This window comes from Lissotriton vulgaris, chromosome 5, assembly GCF_964263255.1.
Source record: "Lissotriton vulgaris chromosome 5, aLisVul1.2, whole genome shotgun sequence".
Classification (NCBI taxonomy): Eukaryota; Metazoa; Chordata; class Amphibia; order Caudata; family Salamandridae; genus Lissotriton; species Lissotriton vulgaris.
In genome coordinates this window covers 34,052,903-34,080,352 of record NC_141693.1, presented here as the reverse complement: position 1 = coordinate 34,080,352, position 27,450 = coordinate 34,052,903, and the positions used below count along the sequence as shown (strand labels likewise).

At 46.0% G+C, this 27,450-nt stretch overlaps 1 protein-coding gene across 1 annotated transcript in view; it reads left to right on the top strand.

Moving 5' to 3' along the window:
• The window catches only part of GNL1 (G protein nucleolar 1), a 154,291-nt gene that overhangs the window by 100,920 nt on the left and 25,921 nt on the right, over positions 1–27,450 (top strand). The window contains exons 8-11 of the mRNA XM_086920710.1: positions 3,521–3,706; positions 14,445–14,623; positions 22,640–22,814; positions 26,931–27,071. Coding sequence (XP_086776836.1) covers positions 3,521–3,706; positions 14,445–14,623; positions 22,640–22,814; positions 26,931–27,071 — 681 coding nt within the window. The remainder of the gene's footprint in view (positions 1–3,520; positions 3,707–14,444; positions 14,624–22,639; positions 22,815–26,930; positions 27,072–27,450) is intronic.

Here is a 27,450-nt window from a genome sequence, read left to right as displayed (position 1 = left end):
GCCTTCACTTTCATGTTTTTCTTTGCCCATGCGTTGGTCCAGTGATCGCTGTGCCATTGGTATCACGTACACACTACTGAAGAGCATCAGATAGGCATGACCGGTCCTGGGTTGGTTGTGTTCCCATTCAGAGGGGGCTGGCCTCGGAGTTTGGGCTCGGCTGTTCCTATTGGCACATGGCTGAGGTGGACTGGTTGACAGAATGGCAATGGAGTGGAATGTGCCCCGAAGTACCTTCATTCAAGCATCCACTCTTCACTTTCGTGTTTTGATTAATACCAGTTCAACAGTGAAGAAGCAGCCGTCATATTCATAGTTTGCTAGTTGATGGGAAGCTAGATCTAAGCTGTGTAAAAATCCTGGATTAAAGAGCATTGAAGATCCATGCTAAACACTCTGGCTCCCCGGGGTAAAATATTCCCACATTCAGAGGGTGATAAGGGAGGAAGTAGCTGATGTGTTATCTTTAAACAGTCTGTCAATGGTATTAAATTAAACATGGATATGCGTGCTTCTCTTGAAACGCTCCAGATAGAGTTTGCAGTTAAACCTCATGAAAAATGGAATTTACATTTGTGCTATCGCGCCCTCCCCCCGGCCCTCCCGGCCATGGTTACCCTAAGATATTACTAATGAGGAGTTTTAGAAAATAGCTTGAAACCCCGCCCCTTATTTCCATTGGCTGGCGTCGTGGCCTACCATTCGAAATCAGCTTTCTGGGTTGCCTCCTTTTCGCTTTTTTGTCCGGCCCACCCGGACGGGCTCGCCTGCTTCACGGCTGTTTTGAGGACTTTTCTTATCTGCTTGTATATTTAACAAGTGGATATGAAAAGTCTTCACGACGGCTGTGAAGGACGCGAGCCAATGCTCCGGGCTTCCTGCAACCACGCTGCCTTCACGCCTAGAGCATGCACCAGTCTGCTCTGTGATTGGTTGGCGGCAGGCAGGCACAGAGCTCAGAGGCGCAAGGGGTCACGGGGAGGACAGGGGTATTCCGGCAGACTGTGGGGATAGTATCTCTGAATACAGGAATGTCTTTACCTTTGAGCATGTTTTATTGCTTCTTGTTAATCTCCCTGTGCCTAACAATCAATGTTCCGTCTGTAACGCCACTGGTGCTCATGTAAAGCGCTCAGATGCTTTTGGTCAAATCTGTGCTATATAAAAAAAACTCCCAAAAAATAATTAATAAACAGCAGTGACATTACTTATTTGCATCGTCCCCAGTCTCATTTGGAAATTTCAATGTAGAATTCACTGGTAAAGTCACACGGAGTCATGCACACCCTCTCTGCACCCTCCCTCTGCATTGGGAGCTGGGAGAGCAAAGCTTGTGCGGCTGTGAGAATCGCCAAGAGGGCAGCCTTTGGGCGCTTTGCTGACTGCACACCAAGCGGGGAAGAATGGGGCAGGTTTTTAACACGGTTCCTCTTACTGCGGATTCCACTGGAAAATGTTTTAATGGGATCTTGTAAAAACACCAGATGCCCAGCACAGCTTCGTAGTGCTATAGTTTATATATTTCAAAGACCTTGTTTTGGTTTAGGATGGATACATACAGCATGAGCTCTTGTGATTAACGTGTCCTGCTGGGCCTACCCGCAGCAATAGGATATGGCCTAACGGCTAAAGCGGTGGACTGTGCTCTAGTCTCGATAAACACCCTCAACATCCTGTGGTCCTGAATGGCGTGTTTTTATAACTTTCTAGTAAAAGCCCTAATTCTGAGGCGTTATGATTTACTATGTACACATCTCTTCACTCTTATGAAAGATCGCTTTTTCCATGTACGGCCAGTAAGTGCTGCTGCTGGGCGCTACCATATACTTCATCTGTGACAGGCCGGGGTGTCTCCGGCCTGCTCCTAATCTCTCGTTCCACTCTGCCTCGGGCTCAGTGCATTGTGGGTTTATCTACCCCCACTGCTGCCTCCCAAACTGCCTATTTAAAATTAAAATGCTACAACAATGGGCAGTGAATACACCTTGCTGAGCAAATGCATTCAGCAGCAGTAAAAGAAAAGGTCTGGTGGCAGCTGCCGGGAGGTGGGGGCATGGTGGCTCACGGAAGGGGACACGGGGATTTGAAGTCTGGAGCTAAAGGGATAGGAAAGAAGAGACGACTGCGCATTTGTTTAGTGTACACAGTAAATCAAAGTTGTCTCAGAAGCTACAGAGGAGAGGCGGGCAAGGCTGAAGATTGAAGTTTAGGATAGCGGTGCATTGAGCGAGATCTGGTGCCCATCAAGCCATAGTGTAATGGACAACGTTGGGTGCGAGGGCAGCGCTCAGTGTGGTCTCCGTACTGGAACATGGGAAGATGCTACTGAGCACTTTGAGGCTCCATGGCAGAGCTGTTTGGGGGTCTCTGTACACACTTTGGGAATGAGGCGCATTCCAGCTTTACTTTATCAAACTTTAACAACAGAATAGCAAGCTTTGCAGGCCCGGATTGCTGCGCTTCAAACCTCGCTCAATCAATGTGAGACACATACCATTGTGTAGGTTGAACCAACCTGCTGGAAGAACCAATCGGAAGCGGAATTCTAATGACTTCTAACCTTTAACAAGCATTTCCAATGCAATATGTCTCGCATTTATGCAACTTTGAGCTATTGACATTGCAAATAACAATGCCTTTTATTTTTTTCATTTTCAAAACATAAAGGCATTCTCATTTACATTGCCAATAGCTTAAACTTGTTTTAAAAGGCATTGCCATTTACAATGCCAATAGCTCCAAAACTTGCAGTTGCGGAAACAAGCTATCCTGGCTGATGAGGGCTGAAAGCCCGAAACCGGTCCTAGGATGCTTGTTTCCAGTCCAGGGAGGACCTGGCCTGGCAGTTCGGGCTGGACCGTTTCCCATTGGGTTCAGGGACAAGACTGATTTGCATATGGCTGGGTTCAAAGTGGAATGGCATGGTGAGCAAAAAAACAATGGATTTAGGCCCTGATCTCTCTACTGGGGTGAATGTGTGACATTGCTCTGCATTCTGTCCATCAATTGTTCTTTTTGCTCTTACCAAATGCTGTCATTATTGTACTGCCTTCAGCATCTGAATGCTTTCTACGGATACAGTTTACTTTTTGAGAACAATGTATTGCACTGAAAACTAATTAAACTGGTGAGTCGACTTCCTAGGCGATAAACCCCCTGGATAGCTTTTGGTATCTGTCATTAATATTCCATGCATGGGACCTCTCCATGGAAAATCTGTGAGTTTTATCAATGTTTGTTTGTGTACTGGTACTGCTCTACCATGACTTTATTTAAAGGTTTTATGAAGCACTTTCCCACCCGTTCCCAGTGTGTCAAAGATTCCAAAGGTTGAAAAGAGTCTGTGGATTTGGTAACTGTCCTTATTCAAGTCTTCTAATCCCTTGCGTTCCTGGTGTCTCCAGAATGGGTTGGTGATAAGCGTTCGAAGATTAGATTGTGACAGGTCTACCGTCTAACCCTTGTTTTTCTCCTCTCTTGGTTTTCTCGTGCTTGGTCCCTGGATTCTATTGATGGGTAGTGGATCTCAACAGCTGGAGAGAGAAGATTGAGCGTGACACAACTTCTGCACAGCTGGCTGATGTCTCTGATGAGGAGGAAGAGGACGAGGCTGTTTTGGTGGAACACCAAACCGATGTGGCCATGGAGTTAGGAGCCGTCTGCGAAGAGCTGTACAAGGATGGCCTATTAACAATAGGCTGCGTGGGTATGTGTATATGTCGATGTAGCTGCGTATGTGCAGTGGATGATCTTAGAACGGTGTAGCATCCTGTTGGGTGATGCGTCCATCATGCATTGCATGCACTGAAAGAGTCTGGTACGCGTGGTTTTCTCCTAATGAAGGGTTTGAAAACGAACACATATTAATTGGAAGACTGAAGCACGGACTGTGTACATCTGAGTTGCACTTCGGAAACCTGCTAAGGATGGAAGGCTAAAAGTACGTAAATTCACGCTCTTGAAAGGACTGTCTTATTTGAAACGGTTATTGAAATCATTAACGTCTGCTTAAGGTTTGTTATGGGAAATCTCTTTTAGCACTGCCTGATTCCACCAAGCCCACAACACTTCTAGAGGGTAGGTGGAAATGTTAGCGGTGGTTGATGTATGCTGGTCTTTGGTGGTACCATAACGTGTATTTGTGAGCGCGTGCACACCCAGAAGGGTATCTGGCGCTGAATAGCAGATGTTTATGGTTACCCAACTCAATGGTACTTATCGACCTCAGAAGGATGAACGGCAGAGTGGACTTGCCATGATTTTAACCTGTGACCATGAGGTTGAACATAGGCCCCTATGGTGGACACATTAGTCCACTGAGCGACCAGGGCTGGTGAATGGCTTTGAAGATGTGGCTCAACATCTTGAAGGGCCTTCTCTTCTGCATGAAGAGCCAGTGGAGCCTCTTGAGGTGGGGGTGATGTGGGTCCGCTTTGGGAGGTCTAGGATGAGTGGCTGCTGAATTCTGTATGGTCTTCAGTCTCTTGAGGAAATGCAAGGCGATTCCTACGTAGAGTGCGTGGCCGTAGTCAAGTCGGCTGGTGACAAGAGCTTTGATGGTCTGTCTGCTGTCGAGTGGGAGCCATTTAAAGATCTTACAGGATATGCATAGGGTGAGGAAACAGGCAGATGAGACTGTTCATCTCTCTTTTCAGGGTGAGCTTGTTGTCCAGGATGATGCCAGGGTTGTGGGCGTGGTTTGTCGGAGTGGGTGAGGGTCCTAGTTGGGGAGGCCACCAGGAGTCATTCCACTGGGTCATGTTGTTCCCGAAGATCAGCTTTTCTGTCTTATATTTGTTGAGTTTTAGGAAGTTGTGTCTCATGCATTTGGCAATGCTCATCATGCACCTGTGGACGTTGGTCAGCGTGTTGGAGCGCGTCGCCTGATAGCGAGAGGATGAGCTGGGTGTCGGAGTAGGACGTGATGCTTTAGTCCATGTGCTCGGATGACGTTGGCAAAGGGAGTCATGTAGGTGTTGAATAGAGTAGGGCTGAGGGCCAAACCTTGAGGGATTCAGCATGGCGTTCTTGGGTTCCAAGGTGAAGGGAGGTAGGCAGATTCTGTGGGTTCTTCCAGTGATGGAGGTTGTCTCCTTGGATTAAAATGAGGTGAAGCCATTTGAGGAGTATATAGTGGGATACCTTATCGAATGCTGCTGAGAGGTTGAGAAGGATCAGGGCTGCTGATTTTCCCTAGGCAAGGAGAAATCGGATGTCGCCTGTGACTGCAATCAAGGCGGTTTCAATTTCAGTGGTAGTTGCGGAATCCAAATTGAGAGGTATCTAGAAGAATGTTGTTCCCCAGGTGGTGTCTGAGTTGGCGGGTGATGCCCTTTCAGAGGAATTGGGTGGTAAAGGGCAGCAGAGGGATGGGGTGGTAGTTCTCAAGTTTGTTGGGTTCGGCAAATATTTTTTTGAACCGGTGTTAAAAATTGAATTCCTGGTTGGTTGCGGTATGCACCCAGGCCAGACAGGATTTGACACTTTAGCAATGGTAGGCTGGTACACACTAAAAGATGGCCTGTGCTCACCCTCTGGTAGCTTGGCACAGAGCAGTCAGGCTGGTACACACTAAAAGATGGCCTGTACTCACCCTCTGGTAGCATGGCACAGAGCAGTCAGGCTGGTACACACTAAAAGATGGCCTGTGCTCACCCTCTGGTAGCTTGGCACAGAGCAGTCAGGCTGGTACACACTAAAAGATGGCCTGTACTCACCCTCTGGTAGCATGGCACAGAGCAGTCAGGCTGGTACACACTAAAAGATGGCCTGTGCTCACCCTCTGGTAGCATGGCACAGAGCAGTCAGGCTGGTACACACTAAAAGATGGCCTGTGCTCACCCTCTGGTAGCGTGGCACAGAGCAGTCAGGCTGGTACACACTAAAAGATGGCCTGTGCTCACCCTCTGGTAGCGTGGCACAGAGCAGTCAGGCTGGTACACACTAAAAGATGGCCTGTGCTCACCCTCTGGTAGCTTGGCACAGAGCAGTCAGGCTAGCCTAAAGAGGCAATGTGTAAAGTATTTGTGCAACACACACTCTCACATAGTAACACAATGAATACACCAGAAAAAGATTCCACACAGGTTTAGAAAAATAGGTTATTATATTCTGAACAGAAGACCAAAAGAACAAAAATCCAATGTGTAGAACTTGAGATATTGAGGTTACTTTTGGTCGTGCTGGACTGAGGCAAAATCAAAGTTTGGGCAACCTCGAGGGAGTGCAGGCTGACTACAGGACTGAACAGGTCCTGGTGAACAAATGTGCTTTTCTGGTCGCAACAGCGAGATGCGGCGGTCGATATGTCAGTAGAGGCATTCATGGAAGTCCTGCCGTTGAGGGATGCGTGTATGATTTACATGCATTGATGGTGATGTGTTGGTTTCCGAAGACGAGCGTTGAAGCTGCTGGGATGCTGCCAGTGCACCGGGTTTCTCCACGCAGTCAAGGGATATGTTGATCTCCGTAGACTGCTGAGACGGCAGTGCCGTGGTTTCGGCAGTGCATTGATCGGTGCACCAATTTCTCCACCCAGTTGAAGGGATGCAAGGATTCTCTTGTGGTGGTGGTAAAGCGCCTGTCGATGCGCTGGTCTCGGTGGTGCTGCTCGGGCCTCAAGTGAGATCTACTGATTTCTGCTCCTGCAACAGAGTCCATGCGTAGGTTCGGCTTCCAGCAGACACGAGATTCGTTGTTCTGGCAATGCTAGTATCTGGGCACACTTCCAGTGAACCAGGCACAGGAGCAGGGGTAGAGACTTTGATTTCCTGGAGTCTCAAGCAACTGGAGACAAACCCTTGGAGATCACTTGGAGTGAAGGTAGAGTCAATATCTCCTTCAGCAGGCAGAGAGCAGCAAGCAGCAGGGCAACAAAACAAAGCCAGATCAGCAGCCCAGTTAAGTCCTTTTAGTAGCACAGCAGTTCTTCTGGCAAAGCTTTAGTTGCAAGTCCAGAAGTGTCTGATTTTAGGGGGTCAGAGACCCAGTACTTCTACCCAAAGTGCCTTTGAAGTAGGGGTGATTTCACAGCTCCCCCTTTCCTCCCAATGAATCAGCCCTTTGTGTGGGGTTTGGACACTACCTATTCAAGTGAAGTGCTAGCCCCTCCCCTCGTCCTGCCCAGGCAAGGCCATCAGATTGCAGATGTATGTAGGTGGGTGCTCCGGCACACCTGTCCTGTCCTGTCCTGCCTGTGTTTGTGGCCGTCTAGAGCAAATACATAACATGTAGCAGTCACCCAGCTGAGACGTGTGTTGGAGACAGGCTGTCAGGCACATATCGTTATGTGCCATCTCGTTCTTCACATGGCCGGTGTAGAGGAGGAAGAAATCTATATTCCACAAAATCATGAATGCGATTTTCAACTGCATGTAAAGGAAGACAGACACCCTATATCAAGAAGACACAAGAGTCGAACTGTAACCTCTTGGATCTGATCGGAGAATCACCACAAGAAGAGGTAAAGACCGATTCAAATAGACCAGCTCAACTGGATGATTTATCCATCTGTCACGTGGTAATGAAGAACTGCAGATAAGGCAATCGTGCTTCCTCTTAGAGATGCTAGACTAGTAAAAAATGTAGAGCCGCAACCTCCTGATGCTTCAGAGAGTCTTGCCAAGGGGAAAGAAAGAGGCACTTAAAGGTATCCGCCCCATACCAGGCACTCACACATTGTGAAAAAGAATTCTAGAAATACCAAAATGCGCTCCCATATCGTCACAACAGGACAGTTAAGGACAACCAAGCAGGTAGAAAGATGGAGAGTTGATGATACAAACTCCAGTGCACTCCTCAAGATACTGGGATGTACAGTGGGAGGAAACCGAGAACAAAATACAAAAGCTCATCAAACGTCTCCCTGGATAATTCCAAAAGAGAATAACTGCAGAGGGTAAAACCATTGCAGACCCATGCCTCAAACCACCTTTGGGTAAAACCATTGCAGACCCATGCCTCAAACCACCTTTGGGTAAAACCATTGCAGACCCAGGGCTCAAACCACCTTTGGGTAAAACCATCGCAGACCCAGGGCTCAAACCACCTTTGGGTAAAACCATCACAGACCCATGCCACACACCACCTTTGGGTAAAACCATCGCAGACCCAGGCCTCAAACCACCTTTGGGTAAAACCATCTCAGACCCATGCCTCAAACCACCTTTGGGTAAAACCATTGCAGACCCAGGCTTCAAACCACCTTTGGGTAAAACCATCACAGACCCATGCCTCAAACCACCTTTGGGTAAACCCATCACAGACCCATGCCTCAAACCATCTTTGGGTAAAACCATCACAGACCCATGCCTCAAACCACCTTTGGGTAAAACCATCACAGACCCATACCTCAAACCACCTTTGGGGTAAAACAATTGCAGACCCAGGCCTCAAACCACCTTTGGGTAAAACCGTCGCAGACCCATGCCTCAAACCACCTTTGGGTAAAACCATCTCAGACCCATGCCTCAAACCACCTTTGGGTAAAACTATCACAGACCCATGCCTCAAACCACCTTTGGGTAAAACCATCACAGACCCATGCCTCAAACCACCTTTGGGTAAAACCATCGCAGACCCAGGCCTCAAACCACCTTTGAGTAAAACCATCTCAGACCCATGCTTTAAACCACCTTTGGAGTTTTACAAACAAAAGCAACTTACACTCGCTGGAAGGGAGATGGGAATAATAGACCCTTCTTCAGGCAAACAGTCAGTACAGTTACAAGGCACCTTTTAAGCTGCCCTCGCAGTGCAAGCCTCTCCATTTGAGGCAGATTGAGAGGAAGACGTCCGTCCACCAGAGGAAACGCATGGACAGAGTGGCTTCATTAGGTTTCCTGCTCAACCTATAACGACAGTTAGGGGCCGAATCCAAGATTTCCCTTAACATTGGAGAAAATCGGTATTAAATATTGTCAAACATGAATATTGTATGGCACCAAGCCCTTGCACACCGAAGGGACAAAACTACAAAGTGACGCACGCACAAAGGAAGCCCAAGGGCATTTAGAGAAAAGAGCCCTAGAAGCGCCCGGTTACGAAACGCTACAGAAGAGACTGAGGAGACCGCTAGGACAAGACAAGGGGAAGTGTGGTGATCTAGTGCTTCCTATGAGCCAGGATCAAAAAGTGCTCAAATGATGTAAAACAAACGCATCTTGAAAGAACTCTTCTCTGTGCTACAACAGATGCATCACACACAGGCTGTGGTGTCGGTAACTAGTCAAAATATCGAGTTTTTAATTTCGACTAGACATAATATTGAGTCAAAAATATAGAATAGACATAATATCGACTAGACATAATATAGACTACAAAAATATTGACTAGATAAAATTAATATCGACTAGAATAGCAATAATATCATCAAAAATATAGAATGGACATAATATCGACTAGACAGAATATAGACAACAAAAATATCGAATTTAAGGTAAGTTAATATTAATGTTTAATTTTTGTATAATATAATTTTGTAGCGGGTTGTGAGTTTATAGGGGAATAGGGTGGGAAGTAATTGAATTATAATTAATTAAATGTTATTTTATTTATTGGTATTTAGTTAGAATTAATTAATTGAAAATTGGCAATTAATTAAAATATAATTGTAATTAATTTTAATTGATTAATTGATAAATATGTTAATGTTATTACTTTTTTTATGTCGCGGGTTGTGGGTTTGTTGGGGAATAGGGTGGGAAGAATTTTAATTATAATAAATTTAATATGTTATTTTAGTTGGTATTTATTTAGAATTATTTGTTAATTAATTGAAAATTGGCAATTAATAAAAATATAATTGTAATTAATTTTATATGTTAATGTTACTAATTTTTTTTATGTAGCGGGTTGTGGGTTTGTAGGGGAATAGGGTGGGAAGTAATTTTATTATAATTAAATATGTAATTTAATTTTGGGGTATTTATTTAGAATTAACTGTTAATTAATTATTAATTGGCAATTAATTAAAATATAATTGGTAATTAAATTTATTTGAATAATTGATAAATGTTAATTTTAGTAATTTATTTTTTGTAGCAGGTTGTGGAATATAGGGCAATAGGGTGGGAAGTAATTTAATTATAATTATTTAAATGTTATTTTAATCATTGGTATTTATTTAGAATTAATCGTAATTTAATTATTAATTTGTAATTAATTAAAATATATTTTGACATTTATTGTAATTGATTAATTGATAATTATGTTACTTTTATTACATTAATTTCTGTAGTGGGTTGTGTGTTTTTAGGGGAATAGCTTGTGAAGTATTTTAATTGTAAGTAATTACATTTTTGAATAAAACATTTATTGAGTTAATTTTTAAAAATACTTTTCAATTAATTATTTTATTTTTAATAGGTAAATAATTACTATTAGTAGGTAATTTTTATTTGTATTTTAAATTGATTATTTAATATATTTTACACAATTGTAATTTTTTAAAATTAATTTGAAATTGGTGTTACTATTTATATTATTTATATTTAAATAAGTAGTATTTACTTGCCATACTGTTGCACTCACTGTAGTTGGAATATTAATTTTACCCCTACGCTATCCAACGCTTTCCCTACTGTTGCATTCACTGGAGTTGGAATAGTAATTTTTACCCCTACGCTATCCAACGCTTACCCTACTGTTACACTCACTGGAGTTGGAATAGTAATTTAAACCCATACGCTATCCAACGCTTTCCCTACTGTTGCACTCGCTGGAGTGGGAATAGTAATTTTTACCTCTATGCTATCCAACTCTTTCCCTACTGTTGCACTCTCTGGAGTGGTAATAGTAATTTTTACCCCTACGCTGTCCAATGTTTTTCCTACTGTTGCACTCGCTGGAGTGGGAATAGTAATTTTTACCCCCCTACGCTATCCAACGCTTTCCCTACTTTTGCACTCTCTGGAGTGGAAATAGTAATTTTTACCTCTACGCTAGCCAACGCTTTCCCTACTTTTGCACTCTGGAGTGGGAATAGTAATTTTTACCCCTACGCTATCCAACTCTTTCCCTACTGTTGCACTCTTTGGAGAGGGAATAGTAATTGTTACCCCTACGCTATCCAACGCTTTCACTACTGTTGCACTCACTGGAGTCGTTACAGTAAATGTAACCCTTTCGCTATCCTACGGTAAAAATATTGTATATGTTTTGTAAATAATGTATGTGTGTATATATATATATATATATATATATATATAAAATATTAATTTTTTAAGTTACATTAATTATTTTTCAATTTTACGTTTATTTAAGTATTTTAAATGTTTAAATTCATTTAATTTATTATTATATTACTTTTAATTTACTTTTAAGACATTTAAAAAATTCGATATTTTGACAGTCTATATTTTTTACACTCGATATTTTGGAGTCGATATTTTTGTACTTACCTGTTTGAAGATAGGAAGTCGATATTTTTACCGTCGATATTTTGACCTCGATATTTTGTCCTCTCGATATTTTGTCTGTCGCTGTTCTGTCAGTGATCCGTGGTGTCACAAGAGAGACTTGGAGAGAAAGAATCAGGAGAACACCGAAAACATTATACAGCACATAAATCACGTTAATCGAACCATCCAGCTGTTTGTATTTTTTTAAAAAGCTAAACTCCAGCAGAAAGGGCTCTAGGACAGACTATGATGCAGACATTCAAGCACGAAAAGAAGCACAAGTGGGACATTCTGGTAATTACTTTGCATCCATCACACAGACCTCTGTAAGAGGGACACTGCTATGTAAGCCACACAACCGTGAATCTATTAGGGGTGCATGCTGCATAAGCTCCTGGACACTTTCCTATAACAGTTTTGCAGCGTGGAGCTCTTCTAGATTCACATCCTACACCTCTCATTCCTGGTGAAGGGGACAGATGGGGAGAAAAAGATGTCATACTATGTGTGTTCACATTTGATGCTCTCCTAGCCAAGGGTTAGCACAGTGCAGCTTATGCTCCATATATGTATGGATTGATATTTTATATTTTAATACTAACTGCAAGAAACCTACACTAATGGTTTATCTCTGGGGCAACCAACACAAGCGTCTTCCATGTACCACTTGACCAGTTTACGGCCTTCAACATAGTGTAATAACAATCCACCGTTCACGGGCTGTCGGCATCAACAAACACTTCTCACAATAGACCGGTCCGGCCTGCTGCGGTGGTAACTTCTCATAATAAACATACCAGTCCTAACGTTTCCCTTGAAACAGTCATGCCCATAGCTTCCATCATTGTTGTATCACCACAACCATCCTAGGTCTTCTATAACTGGCAGGCATCAGGCACCCAGCCATAAAATCATATAAACATACCTAGTACAGTTGTCTAAACAGTACCCCACCCCCTTGTAAGGACATAATTAGAAGTGTCACCTTGTAAACTATCAACTCTAGGTGATTGTCAGGCAAAGTAACCAGCGCAAGAGCCCTTGCGTACTACGGTAATCTATGAAATCCAACATAACAAAATATCCATCTACAGGTTTTAATTCACTTATTGACAATCAACTCTTAGCGTCCTATTGGCTTTAGTATATGCTTTCCACAAAACATAAGTCCGGCCTACTGCCTTTGTCTTCAATTTCAATAACAAACAGATCACACATCTTGCATCTGACATATGTTCCCAGTGAACCAATCAGACCCGTGTCATTTATCATTAGCTTGTCACCGTAACCAACACACCCGATTGAATTCTGCCGAAGATTTCCCTCAAGGCCGCCCTGAAGCGTGAAGTGAGGTGATAATAAATGTACACAAAATTACAGCTGTTAAAACAATATTCATCCCCTCCTGAGAGGTCTAACCAGGATTGTCAAAGAGCAGATCTTCTACTCATAGGGCTTATCGGAGAAGGAAGCACAACACTAAAAGCCGGGCCTACTACAGTAATCTATGTAAATCTGTGTAACACAAGACCCGTTGACAAGCTTTATAATGTAATAACATGGAAGGACAACGGGCTTTGACACAGTGTAATAACAATACACGCTGAAAGGACTACGGGCGTTAACACAGTGTAATAACAATACACTGAAAGGACCTTGGGTTTTAACACAGTGTAATAATACACGCTGATAGGACTACAGGCTTTGACACAGTGTAATAACAATACACTGTTCACAATAAATAGGTCAGAACTACTGTATCTTACATTTTCTTAGTAAAAAGTTTACACCTATGGCCTCGGACATAACCTGTTCCTATGAACCAATCAAGCCTATCGCTTTTATCACTGGCTTGACGCCATCCCTAACTCAAGCCTACTAGATACCACATAAGATTCCTCTTGAGGCAACTCTCAGTGTACAGACTTAGAATTACACGTATATGTACCTAGTTGTAGTTGGTAAAACAATATACAGCCCTTTCTAAAGTGGCATAAAAAGGATTCTCAAAGTGCAGATCTTCCACCGCGAGGGTATGGGACTGGGTAGCCAACACCAACAACCCGTCCCTACAACCCTAATCGAGAGGTTCTATGCAGCTAAATGCCAGTCGACTAGCTTTACTAATGGTAATCCGCTTTTAAGGAAAAGGGCATTAACAAGGTTTCCACAATAGGGAAGATTGGCCTTCTGCCTTTGTAACATTTAATAAGGCACAGATGAGGCCTTAAACCCGACCAGTGACTTGCCACCAAAACTAACTCCGTGCTGCTCTATTGGGCACAAGCTTTCACACGGGGGGAAAAAGTGAAATACAGGTACTTGGTTTTTAGTGAAACACTGCTTCTGCCCAATCAAACTCTGTACTCAAGGCAATCAACATTTTGGCCAGAGTCCAGCTTGGTGGCGCTTAATGAAGCTCATTTTGTGCAGATCACGTGATCAGGGGACGGCTGTGCTCTCAAATCAAACCTAAAAGCTTTCACTAAATCTAGATTTCCAGACCCAACCATTAGATGGTGGAGTAGTGCAAAGCTTGTGAAATTAAAGTCCTTGTGGTGAATTATTACAAGTAACTAACCAGGTCCATCAAAGCGCAGATGAGGCAAGAGCCTACGTTGTATGAACTAAAGACCAAGGAAACCCCCTTCTCAGAGAGGAAGCAGAGAGCAAGCCGAGGTTCCTGCCCGCAGAGGTCTTTGGATCATGGGAAAGTAATTTGCAAGTGATTTTAAGATGCTCTGAAGGCCGAGGTGCTTATGAGGCGATGAGTCCTAGCCTGGCAGAGGGTGTGTGTGAGCAGTCCCTTGACTGCAGTCTTTGGGGATGTTCTCCACCCACCAGATGCTTCTGCGGCTCTCACAGTCCATCGCACTACAAATGACCCCTGAGAAGTCTAGGGTGGTATTTAAAGGAGTTGAAGTAGGGTGGGCTAGTAATAACAGCTCCGTGTTTGCTCCACTCATCTGACTTGCTTCTATTTGAACCCTCCTTGCGATTTCAACCTTTGATAACCCCCCCCTTCCTTCCATTTCTCACCTGCAGGTTTTCCAAATGTGGGCAAGTCGTCTCTGATCAATGGGCTGGTGGGCAGGAAGGTGGTGAGCGTGTCTCGCACCCCCGGACACACCAAATACTTCCAGACTTACTTCTTGACGCCCACAGTCAAGCTGTGCGACTGCCCCGGACTCATCTTCCCCTCCCTGGTGGACCGACAGCAGCAGGTACTGAGGAGGGGAGCGCTGAGGGAGACCCAAGCAGAGGGAGGGGGTGAAGGGGTCTGAGGGGCATTAAAATGAGGGCTTAAGGGGATGAGGCTGAAGGGCATTAAGCTGAGAGCTGGGAGGGGAGGGGGCTGAGGGACATTAAGCTGAGTGCCCAAGGGGAGAGGATGAGGCTGAGCTGAGTTAAGCTGAGAATTCAAGGGGAGGAGGCTGAGGGGTATTAATCTGAGAGCAGGAGGGGAGGGGGGCGAAGGGGCAATAAGCTGAGAGGAGGGGACTAAGGGGCATTAAGCAGAGAACCCGAGGGGAGGGAGCTGAGGGACATTAACTGAGAGCCAGAGGGGAGGGGCTGAGTGTCATGAAGCTGAGAGCCCGAGGGGAGGGGGGCGAAGGGGCATTAACTGAGAGCCAGAGGGGAGATGGCTGAGGGCTAATCTAAAAATGCAGTAGTGTACTTTTTTTTTACAGCACCATTAATAGGTGACCGAAGAGCTTTACATTTCTTGCTTTTAGCATCATAACTAATCAAAAATTCTGTAAATGGCTGCCACCTGGATAATATGGAATTCACAACCTTTAGGCCGGAGAAGCACCGGCTAAATGACAGTTGGGATGACTCTTTCTTTGATGGTACACAAAGCGCAAAAGGAGACATGTTTGCATTTTAGTTCCTGCGCTTAACGCAGGAACTAAGAATGGACTAAAAAGTCAATAGCATTCTTCATTAACTCTGAAGATTGTAAAAATGCTGTCAGCTTACCATACAGCAAGTTACAAAGATATCTTACACGGAAGCTCTTCAGCTCCGGTATTGAGTTTCGCAGGTCATTACACAACTTTTTCACATACGCTGCTGAACCACTGCAAATACAAACAATATCACTCCAATCTTTGTTGACATTTGTAAGAATTTTTTGCAGCAGCTTTCCAAGTGACACTGTGTTCCATTTTTTCCAAAAGTCTGGTGTCTTGTTTGTACCACCATCACAGATGCTTGGTGACAGCACTCTTTTCACACATACTTATCACTACACCTTACATTGACTTTTTAAATCTGGGGTGTTTGACAGTTCACCTTCTATCAATACTGACGTACTAGAAAAGGGGCTGCTGTATCAAATCGTTTCACCCATTCTATGTCTGTAGGTGTGATGAGACATATTGGGAAAGATTCTTATGAATTCAGCCATTTCACCTATCAGTGAAAGAATCAAACGTAGCCAAATATCAATATGATTTTGATATTTCCTGGTTCTCCTCAGTTTATAAAATAATTAAATAAGACCTAAAACATACTTTTACACCCTTTATCTTTAGACCAGAGACCACCAAACTGAAAAAAGCAAAAGGAAGAAGAAACAATATTTTAGTTGCAACATCCCTAAATAATAAAACTCAAGCAGAATAATGTTAGCCCAGTCTTTCCTACTCTTACCTTGTATAACAAAGTTACATTGTATTGGCCCCTTCAGGAAGAAATAAAAATGACCCTTTCACTCTTTGTCCTTTCTTTGAATGGCATTTAGTTTGTGGTTGTGCAGGTGTTTTCTCAGTCTTTGTGTTTACAATGGTTTGGGTATTTCCCTTTTGGTGGGGTTTTATCAGCTATTATAGGTTTAAACCTAAAACAAGATGGCCTACTCATAGACCTCTGCTGAATGGATGCACAAGTCCAAAGTCCTAAAAAAGCCACAAAGAACTGCCTTGAAGGGGTGATTTAGTAGGCCAAAGTCCGGTAGGCAGGGCTTACTGGAGTCTTGGAAGTTTCCTTTAATTCTTGCAGGTCAGCACGAACTGCAGGGGTATCAAACTAGATACCTGTACCTGGGAAACTCTGGCCACGGCTAAGACTTTACCATGGCGCAAGGTTGAGGTCACTGACTGGACCAAAAATCTTTGCCATATTCATATTGGAACTGAGCTCTGGGAATAGGGACCAACTATGTCTTTAAACAAAGTCTTTCTGGAACAGCAAGTACTGCAATCCGAGTGACCACACACTTTTATTGAGTGGTGATATGAGACCCCCATGGTTTCTGTTGGAGAGGATGAGGGCAAAGAGCAGGCCGGGGAGTGAAGTTGTGAGACGTCCACGGTTCCTATTGGAAAGGATGAGGCAATGATCAGGCCAAGGAAGTGAAGGTGTGAGACCCCCACGGTTTCTCTTGGAGAGGAAGAGGATAATGAGCCGGCAGGGCTAGTATGGGCTCACCACAATTCATCGCGTCAGCTCAGTGTCCCTGATAACCTTCAATCTGTGGTCTTTGTTCTTAGTGTCTCCTCCAGGCCCGGTGGGTGGTAGGAGTCTCCAGGTTCTGGGATTCTTTCTTCTCCCTGTAGAGTCTCTGTTGCCCGGATCTTGTCATGGTATTCTGATGCTCCGGGACAGGTCCTAACTTTAAAGCACTCGCCAATCATTTGTCAACAGTAGTGATGTGGTGAGTATGAAAAGCACACACAGGATGTCCAGGAATCCAGACAAAACTCCTTTTGACTTAATAAACTTATTCCTAGGAATAGAAAAAGGAAGCACTGGGTGCTCGTTGATGGTGGGTTGTAACCAGGGTGTTGTCACGGGGCACTGGCACAGTCTTCATGTGGTGATGAGAGACCCTCTTGACAGTGGATAGGACTGACGAGCAGAGTTGTCTGGGACCCGTAACCGTGCATAGGACTGAGGAGCAGAGTTGTCTGGGACCCTTAACAGTGCATAGGACTGAGGAGTGGAGTTATCCGATAGACATCTAGCAGCAGATTCCTTAATTTGTGAATTCTCCCCAGGCATCAGACTGGATCCGGAAACTTTTCTCAGCAGTACCTCTGAACGCCGGGGGGCATGGCTCAGCGCTCAACGGAACCTTAAAAGTCCCATCCGACATGCCGATGTCAGTTTCATCTTTTTCCACGCTGTATGCGGATCTGAAGAAGCCTATCTCTAGCCGTTTTCGGCCTGCTGTTTCTTGTCTGAGACAATGTGCTCAAATATTTATGCCCTCTGGGTTTAAATCTTGTGTGTCCTGTGCTCGCCATATGTCGAGTACGGACCCACATCCTATCTGTATGTGGAGCTTGGGTGAGCGTCACTACGCTGAAAAGTGTGACGCCTGCCAGTAGGTGAACCTGGAGGCCTTGCAGGAGCGGCGCATGAAACTTCTGATGGTGCGTTTGGTGTGGACCACTACCTCCTTGCGGCATCGATCATCCTCCCGATCCAGGGGTTGTTCCCGTTAGCCCCGCTCTTCTCAGTGGTCAACGGCAGGTGTCCCAGTCGTAGACTACTGCTCATGGTAAGCGGTCAACTGCAGCGGTCCTAGCCTCCGACTACTGCTCATGATAAGTGGCGTTGTAAGAAATCGAAGTCCCGGGCCTCTGTGACTTCTTTTACTCGCGAGGTCTGTGACTCTCTTACTTCTCCGGCGCCCCTCCCGCCCTTTTCTGGAGCCGGGAAGACCTGGAATCAGATGCAATAGTACTATCAGGCTCTTCATCTTGTCTTTGCACCCTCATCTCCCTCTGATCGTAGGTGCAGTAACTGCGCCATCGCCGACGGGTTTGCCCTCTGTGGCAGTTCCAGTCTCTGGCACACAGACGTCGGTGCATGGTCTTTCAGGACCACCTCCAGGGACGTCCGTCATCTCTGACGTGATGTTGGTTGCCTCACCGGTGCTAATTTCCACGGCCCCGGAAGTCTCCAAGCCGGAGTCGGTTGATGATCACATGATGCGCTTTGTGGAGTCGACTTCGCATCAGCTTCTTACATCTGAGTCGACATCCACCAATGTTTTCTCCCTTCAAAGTCGTATGTTGGTACGGCGCCAGGTCGGGGACGTCTGACTCCGGATACGGAGGAATTTTCGATGCTGATGGTTTCTATGAGGGTTTCCAAGACCAACTGGGGAAAGAATGTGAGAATACCCGCTTGGAGCAGCAAATACTTGTGGCTCCTCCTATGTTGGACAGCTGGATTGCTGAGCTGGATGAAGCCAGCGGGCTAAATTCACCCCCTGCTTCTTTTATCGCCTCCTGACCTTGCCTCGGAAGCCAGTTCTTCTATGGCAGAAGTCTTGAGAAGAGTGGCTGATGTATTGCATCTCACTCTGCCTACTGTGGCGAAGGCTACGGACCCTCTCATGGAGGTCCTTCTTCCCGGCCAGTCGGGAGTTGAACCAGTACTCCCCCTTTGTGAGGCATTGCCTGATATTCTATCGAGGGCCTGGGCAAAGCCTGAGTCTTGGGTACCAGTGGACCCTTCCATTGCCCACAAATACCGCCATGCCTCAGGGGATCTTGCTTGCCTTATACAACAGCCGACCTACCGCAGTTTCGTGCTACAGACCTGAGGTAGAAAACTTTCCCCACTCCCCCTTGATAAGGAGTCTGGAAGCAGGATTCTTGCAGAAAATGCATTTTCCCTCTTCGAGTGCAGCATTACTCGCCACCAACACCATTTGCGTCCTCTGACGTTTCCTCTGTCTTGTGGGACTCCCTGACACCGCTTTCATACTTGTTCCCAGAGGCTAACAAGGACAAGTTGACCAACTTTATTGTAGATGGGCATCAGGCAAGTGTTCTGCTCATCAGGTGTTGAATGGACTCCACCAATTCCATTAGTCGAGCCATGGCGTCCGATGGGGTATTGTCCCGCCATGCCTGGCTTTGGGCATCTGGGATTTCAGACGCCGTCCAGCCAGTCTTGCTTGACATGCCGTTTGATGGGGTCCATCTTTTTGGAGCCCAATCAGATACGGCCTTATGTAGATTTCGGGCTAGTCGAGGAGGGCCAGACCTGTAGCTTACCCCTTCCCGATTCTTACTTCTTATTGCAACGCCATATAAGCGCTGTGGCGTTGGTCACCAGATCATTGTGTTACGGGTCCTTGGTTCTAGTTTGTGACCATGTAGAAGGCCCTACTCCACTGGGCGGTGGGTTCCTTGGATGCCACTGTTACATGAATCCCTTATCAAGCCATTTCCTTTGACATTGTGTGATATGTGTGATACTGGCCACTCAGGCTTATTGCCCCTCCTGGGCTGTGGCTCAGGACTTATTGCCCCTTTTTATTGCGTTCCTTGTTCAGTTACTTGGTCGCATCCCCTATTCCCCCCCTTGGGGTTTCTATCACATATCCATGGTGCACCCTCTTGGCTCTGCACTCTATTGGAGTTGTCTCCTTCTGTCCTTCAATTGTGTCAAAGGCGGCATGTTTTTTTCTGCGAAGGAATTTTTACGCATTACTACGTTGGATCGTTTTTTCCCCCTGTTTGCTGTATCCACCGTGTGGATTTCGTCGCACACGCTTGTGTTGCACTATGCCATCTCTCCTAGCTTTAGGTAAGATGGGCGAGTTTCACAGAACCTTGTTTTCCCAAAGCTTGTGTTTCAAAAGCGCCGCCTTGTGGTCATGGGCCTGTAGTGTGGCAGGCCCCTCCCATGCAAGGCATCAAATCCCACCACCGGTGGCAGAGTGTCAGGTTGTCTCCACAACCTCGGGGGTACAGGGCTCCCTAAGCCGGGGACTTGACTTCCTCTGATGTTGGGGAATATCTGGGATCCCCAGGTATTGACCGTCCCCACTCCAGCAGACGCTCAGCAGGGTCGGTCGGGTTGCTGTTTTGATTATAGAACTGTTAGTTTTTCCTGTTCTCCCTCCCGCCCAACCCCACGGATTTTCCGTGACCTACCTTTTCTCCCTCACGTTATTGTGTGACCGGTTGTTCTTGCCTCTTGGCCGTTGTGAGGGGTGCTCCCCTTACCTTACGGCTTTTGATCGATCCTTGTATGAACTTCTGTTCTATTTGTACGTTCAATTTCATGGTTGCCCTTCTGATGGGGATTTCCCTCTCCTCTGTCTTGAGGGGGTCTTTCTTTTGGGTATTGTTTGATGATGGAGGAATATGCAGACATAATTCCTGTTGTCTCGGTCTAAATATTGGTAAGTGCTTTGGACAAGCGCATTCTTTCATGATTTTCCCCTTGGTAAGTACATGCCTGTGGACATTCTTCTAGCACGCATTGTTGCCTTGCACTCTGGCCTATTCTGTTTGTGTGGAATTTTGTACCCCCCTCCCTCTTTTTTTCCCAGGCTCGGTTTTACCTTGCCGGAATTTCCGGATTCTTTTCTTGACACCAGGCGCGGTTCTCAGAGGCATTATCGGTCTATCGATGTATCTTTTTTCCCACCTGGCGGTGGAGAGTAAATTTTCTTGTGCCTGGATGGATTCTATCGCACGTTTTCTTCATACCTTGGCCCTTCTTTCACCTTAACGACCTGTTTTAGTTCCTTTAGTGGCCATTTTCTTTAAGATGAATGCCATCCTCCGGTTAGCCGACCTGTTGGCTCAGTCCTTTATTGTACACATTGGAGAGTTCTCTGACCCTTCCAGTGGTCTTCCACCTACTTTCCGGTGGGGCCAAGTAGCCTTTAGTTTAATAGGCTCCATGTCTATTTTCCTTGGAGTTGGGTTACCACTGACATTGTACGTCGGTTCTTCTATGCCTAAGGAAGCTCCTTGCTCTTCGTGCTTATGCCTTGTTTGCGTTGTTTTTTTGGTCTTTACCACCTTTAGAAAAGGTCCCCTCTTCCTTATCATTTCCCACTGAGGTGTGACCGAGTTTATCTCGGTCAACTGGTCTTCCTGGACCTTTTGTGGGATTGGTTCGCAGACCCTCTTCCTAGAGATTATGGCTATGGTATCTAATTCACAAGTTAGAGAATCTGTGGCTAGATATTTCTATCACATGAACAAGTTACTTCTATTCGGGTAATGATGTATCTGGTAGAGACATCGTCTAGCCACAGATTCCTGAACGCCTCGCCCATCCTCCCAACTCTGCGATTGACTTTAAGGTCTGGTCTTGGGGTCTTCAGTCTCTCGCTCCCTGATTGACTGACGGTTGGCGTGGTCCTCCCTTTTTCCTTATTCTGCTTACGTCTAGGTAAAGTTTGCCAGATCCGCAGGTCTGGTCTCTTTAACCCTATATGGAGTTCTCTTCCACCCATTCCTCTTGGTATATGGTCAAAGTAGTTACACCCTTTCCTCCTGGTATAGGGTTTTGGGAGTAGGAGGTGTACTGTACTGTGTCATGCGCCTCTGCACACAGTTCTAAATGACTTGTGCTTCATCAACTTTTTGGTCTTTTCCTCAAGGGTCTTCTCTGGTATTATCATACCATGCTTTTCCCATTTATGTTTAAGTTCTTTCCTCTTTTTTTGCACACTGTTTCTACAGCTGGTTTCTATGTGTCTCCGTGTTCTGTGTGGAAAGCTTCACAGCAGAAGCCGACCTCGACGCGCCGGAGGGGACTTTTATGGCTCAGTTGACGACATGTTCGGAGACATCGTCGCGCGGCGCCATGCAGTGCCGTCCCCCCGGCGCGCAGAGGTAATGCTGAGAAAAGTTTCTGGAACCAGTCTGTCCCTGGGGAGAATTCTCAAGTTAAGGAATCTTCAGCTAGACTGAGTCTCTACCAGATACATCTTTACCGAAGGTAAGTAACTTGTTCGTCTGGGACCCACTGACAGTGGATACGACTGAGGGGCAGAGTTGTCTGGAAGCCTCTAACAGTGGCTAGGACTGAGGAGCGGTGTTCTCTGGGACCTGCTGACAGTGGATAGAACTCAGGCGTGGCGTTGTCTGGGACCCGCTGACAGTGGATAGGATTAAGGTACGGAGCTGTCTCGGAGCTTTTAACAGTGACTAGAACTTAGGAGCAGAGTGGTTTGGCACCCTCTTTCAGAGGAGGACTGAGGAGCGGAGTTGTTTGCGACACACTGTTCATGTTAGTATTCAGTGGGTTTACTGGAGATTATCTAGTAGTTTTAGGGCTTTGGGGGCTGTGATCGGACTTTTTGTTAGTGTTCCTGTTCAGAGATTCTATGGGGTGCCCTCTGACAGAGCTGGGGTTCAGGGGATTTCCCATTCCTCTGTGTTGGGGTTTATTGGGGTGCAGTGAGATTATCGGACCATGTTTGGTTACCAGTGGGTCCTCTGATGTAATTTCTGTTTCTCTTGCAGATCCTTTCCGGAATCTATCCTATCGCCCAAATACAAGAGCCGTACTCCTCGGTCGGTTACCTGTCCGTCCGGATACCCGTGCCCTCCCTCTTAAAGCTGAAGCATCCGTACGCGGAAGAGAGCACCTCCGAGGGCCCGAAGAGGACACAGTGGTGCGCCTGGGATGTCTGTGAAGGTACGAAGCCCTGATGCGGAGTGAGCTGAGGGGAGTTGGTGCTGCGAGATCAGTTCCCATAGTATGGTTTTCCTTATTCTGTCTAGGACGACCCTAGGTTCTGGCATTATGTCGGCCTTTGAGGGTGAGGGATGAGTGGGGTGTTACGAATTTCTCTCTGGAATAGTGTGAGGAATAGAAAAGTCTTAGGTATGGGTATGTGGAATAAACGTCCTCTGTATGGCTTTGTAAACCTGTGTTGCAGTGTCCTCCTGCATGTTCCAGACAGTTCTGTGTGCATTTCCCTCACAGAGCGCGACAGTTGTACACCTGATACCAGGCACCAGAAGTGAGTGCGACTTCTGTCCACTCTACCCAGCCAGAAAGACAATAGCTGATGGGGGACATTTTACCTTTACCTACTTTTTTTGGAGGGTGGGTGGGATTGGTGGGTTTTCTACCAGCTTCCATGTGACAGATTCTTTACCCTCATAATGTCTGTGATTGACGCGGATGAGAAACAGTTTTTACGACGTTTTTTTTACAATTGTTTGTACAACGTATATGCCTCTACCATGCATACAAGTATACATGTTTATATGTGTGTGTGTGTGTATGTATGTGTATATATATATATATATATATATATATATATATATATATATATATATATATATATTCCACATCTTTAACCTTTTTGCTCCTTCTGCCTTCCCCCGCCCTTGCAGAGGATCGCATGTAGTTGACGGAGCGTGCCAACATTGACATCCAGTATACCAAATTTCAATAAAGCGATCACTAGAGTTAGGCATACACCAGTGATGGTAATTTATTCCTGGAATAAATTACCATCACTGGTGTATGCCTAACTCTGAGTGATCGCTTTATTGAAATTTGGTATTCTGGATGTATATGTATATATATATATATATATATATATATATATATATATATATATAGTATCCATCCTACTGGCGGTCAGCTTCTATAGGCAGGGCGTTATTTCATTTGTCAATAACTTTGCCGTAGTTTGACGAATCCTCGCAAAATTTTCAAAACTAGTTTAACGCTCACTCCAGCTGCTCTCTTGAACGTTTCGGGGTATCCATCAAGCAGGGGCTGAGAAAAAGGGGTGTTCCAAAGCACCTTTTTCCCCATGTTAATCCCTATAGAGATTTAAGACATGACTACGGCCCGAACTGCTGAACGAAATGTCACCAAATTCTTTAGACAGTTAGCTTGTGCTCTAGAAAGTGACTTTTTAAAAAAATTGGAGTAAATTTGTTGAGTAGTTTTTTGAAATATTAAGTAAAATGTAAATTTGTATGTGTGTGTGTGTGTGTATATATATATATATATATCTCAGTATTTCATCCAAAAACAATCCAATCCAGTCGGAAAAGATGAATTCGCGGACCCAAACGTTTTTTGTGCCAATTAAGTTTATTACGAAGCACCCTGCATCGCCGTCATGACACGTTTCAGCCCCACCTGGGCCTTGATCACATGATATATAGATATATATGTATATAGATATACCCTCCCGATCTCGTGCCGAGGTCTGATTGGCTGCCATCACTTCAAACTAGGAATTGTTGACAGCCATTTTAGGACTCTGCTTGAGCCGAGTCCCTGAAAAAATGTTTTTAAAAAAGCAGGGGTGGGGCAGGGTAGGAAAACCCTGACCAATAAACCTCTCAAGGGGAGGTGGGGGACCTTGAGGAAAAACCCCAGGGCAAAATAATTGTTACTAAAAAATGAAAATAAATATTTTGGTGGGAGCAGTTCGCCCTGCGCTTCTATACTTATCAGCCCCTAGGTGGGCCAGGTCCCAAGGGAATTTGCGAAAAGAGGCAGGGGGCACTGGCCCCCTCTCCAGCAGCTTATGCATCCCCTGGGACCACCACCTCCCCGGGGCTTATGCCTTTTTTGGGGGGCGGCTCTCGGACTGGGCCCAGGGGACCACCACATCCCCGGGGCCAGAATCAATTTGTAATTGGGGGGCTCATGGACTGCCTCTGGGACCACCACCTCTCCTGGGAAGGCCCTGCAAACAAGAAAGGGGGGTCGCGCAGCTCCCCTCCTAGAGTTCTAGATGGCCCTGGGAACTGCCATCCCGCAGGGTCGGCTCCTGCTATGTCCCGGGTTACTGGTCCCCGGAGCATAACTGTTTGCTGTGGCTTCGTGGGAGCGTTACTGTTAAGTGAATGTAAAATGGCATGTACAGCTCCCTTAATATCCATATAAAACAGTGCATAATGTGTTCAGTGTAATCTATGGCTGCATGCACCACGGTATCACGAAGTCTCATTTACTGTATAAGTGTTTGACACGATCTGTGAGATGATGATCAGACTTATCAATACTTCTGTAACTAAATGTGTGACAGGTTCAGTACGTCTGAGTGTATGCATCAGTGTCACATTGGATCTGTGATTGGCTGTGTACGCCTCTCACTCAATCTGTGAGTAGGTGCATGAGTGCCTTTGTACATTTGTAAGTAAGTATATGACTGACTGGATCTGTGAGTGGGTGTATGAGTGTCCCAGTGGATCTGTGAGAACATACGGGAGTGTGTGAGTGGGTATGTAAGTGATGTGTGAGTGGGTCTGTACATGGATGCATCACTCTACGAGTCAGATTGTAAGTGGGTGCATAGGTACCTGAATGGGTATGTGACTGTATGTATGTATGTGTGTGTGTGAGTGAGTGGATATGTGAATGGGTGTACGTTGGAAAGTGGACTATTAGTAGGGGAAAATATATATCGGCCACTGGCAATAAGGCCACTAGCACAGTATAGGGCTCAGAATAAGTCTTAGAAAATTATTCCCATGCTCAACCCTTGGTAGCTCGGCTGCGAGCAGACAGGCTTAACTTCAAAGACAGGTATGTAAAGCATTTAAAAACACCAATTTAGTAAATTAATTAAGACACAATACAAAATAAAAATCCAACACCAATTTATAAAAATAGGGAATATGTTTATCTTTTAAATGACACCAAAACGAAAAAGGTCCACTGTAGGGAACCAGAGATATGTTTTTTTAAAGATGAGTCACTTTCTAGTGCTTAGAAACCAACAGTGCCCCTTTTGGTCATTTTCCTGCCTCTGACAGGGACACATTCACCTTTAGCAATTGTTCTGGAGAATCTCTCACCAGCCTTGTGCAGCCTCCTCCAGCCGGCTGGGTCCAGTCAGACCTCGTTCCTGAAATTCTTCTTGCGGGTCCCAAAGTGTCCAACACACAACCCAAGGTTCTTGAATCTCCAAAAGGGTCCTTGACAGTGTGAGACTTCAATTCCCACAATCCACTTGGACAAAACCCTTACAAATCCACTGGTAGTACTCCAGGCTGGGGAATCTTTGTGTTGATGTCCAGGTGAGCTCTGTTTTTCTGTAGCTTGCAGGGAGTCCACTTTTTAGCGTGTGCCCTTCTGATTCTCTTAGGTGCAGGGCCTCTAGTGTATGTCTCCGTGCAGGGCCTCTGGCGTGTGCCTGCCTGCAGGGTCTCTGGCGTGTGCCTGCCTGCAGGGTCTCTGGCGTGTGCCTGCCTGCAGGGTCTCTGGCGTGTGCCTGCCTGCAGGGTCGCTGGCGGGTGCCTGCCTCCAGGGTCGCTGGCGGGTGCCTGCCTGCAGGGTCTCTGGCGTGTGCCTGCCTGCAGGGTCTCTGGCGTGTGCCTGCCTGCAGGGTCTCTGGCGTGTGCCTGCCTGCAGGGTCTCTGGCGTGTGCCTGCCTGCAGGGTCTCTGGCGTGTGCCTGCCTGCAGGGTCGCTGGCGGGTGCCTGCCTGCAGGGTCGCTGGCGGGTGCCTGCCTGCAGGGTCGCTGGCGGGTGCCTGCCTGCGGGGTCGCTGGCGGGTGCCTGCCTGCGGGGTCGCTGGCGGGTGCCTGCCTGCGGGGTCTCTGGCGTGTGCCTGCCTGCGGGGCCTCTGGCGGGTGCCTGCCTGCGGGGCCTCTGGCGGGTGCCTGCGTGCGGGTCCTCTGGCGTTTGCCTGCCTGCAGGGTCTCTGGCGTGTGCCTGCCTGCAGGGTCTCTGGCGTGTGCCTGCCTGCAGGGCCTCTGGTGGGTGCCTGCGTGCGGGTGCCAGTGAAATTAAGTTTCCTGACTCCCCTCTCTATTTTGTGTTATTGTTGCAGCCTGGGCTGAAAAGAGAGGTTACAAGACTGCAAAGGCTGCGAGAAATGACGTGTATAGAGCGGCCAACAGCATCCTTCGGCTGGCGGTGGATGGACGGCTCTGCCTCTGCATGAGGCCGCCGGGGTACACGGCACAGAAAGGTAAGGTCACTTGGCAGCTTTCCCTGTGTGGGGCTCTGTTCTTTAACTTTTTCCTTGTAGCGCAGTTCCAACAGTAGGTGCAGGATATGTGACTTATAAACATGGGAATGGTCCGCCCGGTCCTCACACGTTTAACCGAATATCTGCCTAGGTTTTACACTAGAGGGTTGCCAAGGCTGTGGCTGGTTGGTTTGTATTTCCTCACTCGCTCAGGTTGCAAGGCAGTCAGGCCTTTTGAGGACTTTCATTCCTGTTGTCCCGTTTGTGAAGGTAAAGACCAGACTGGATAATGAAGAGGCCTCTGATTCGAAAACGCTGGTGTTGCAAAATGACTACTTTGCAAATGTTTGTGGGCAGCATCTGTTGCCATAAATCTTAC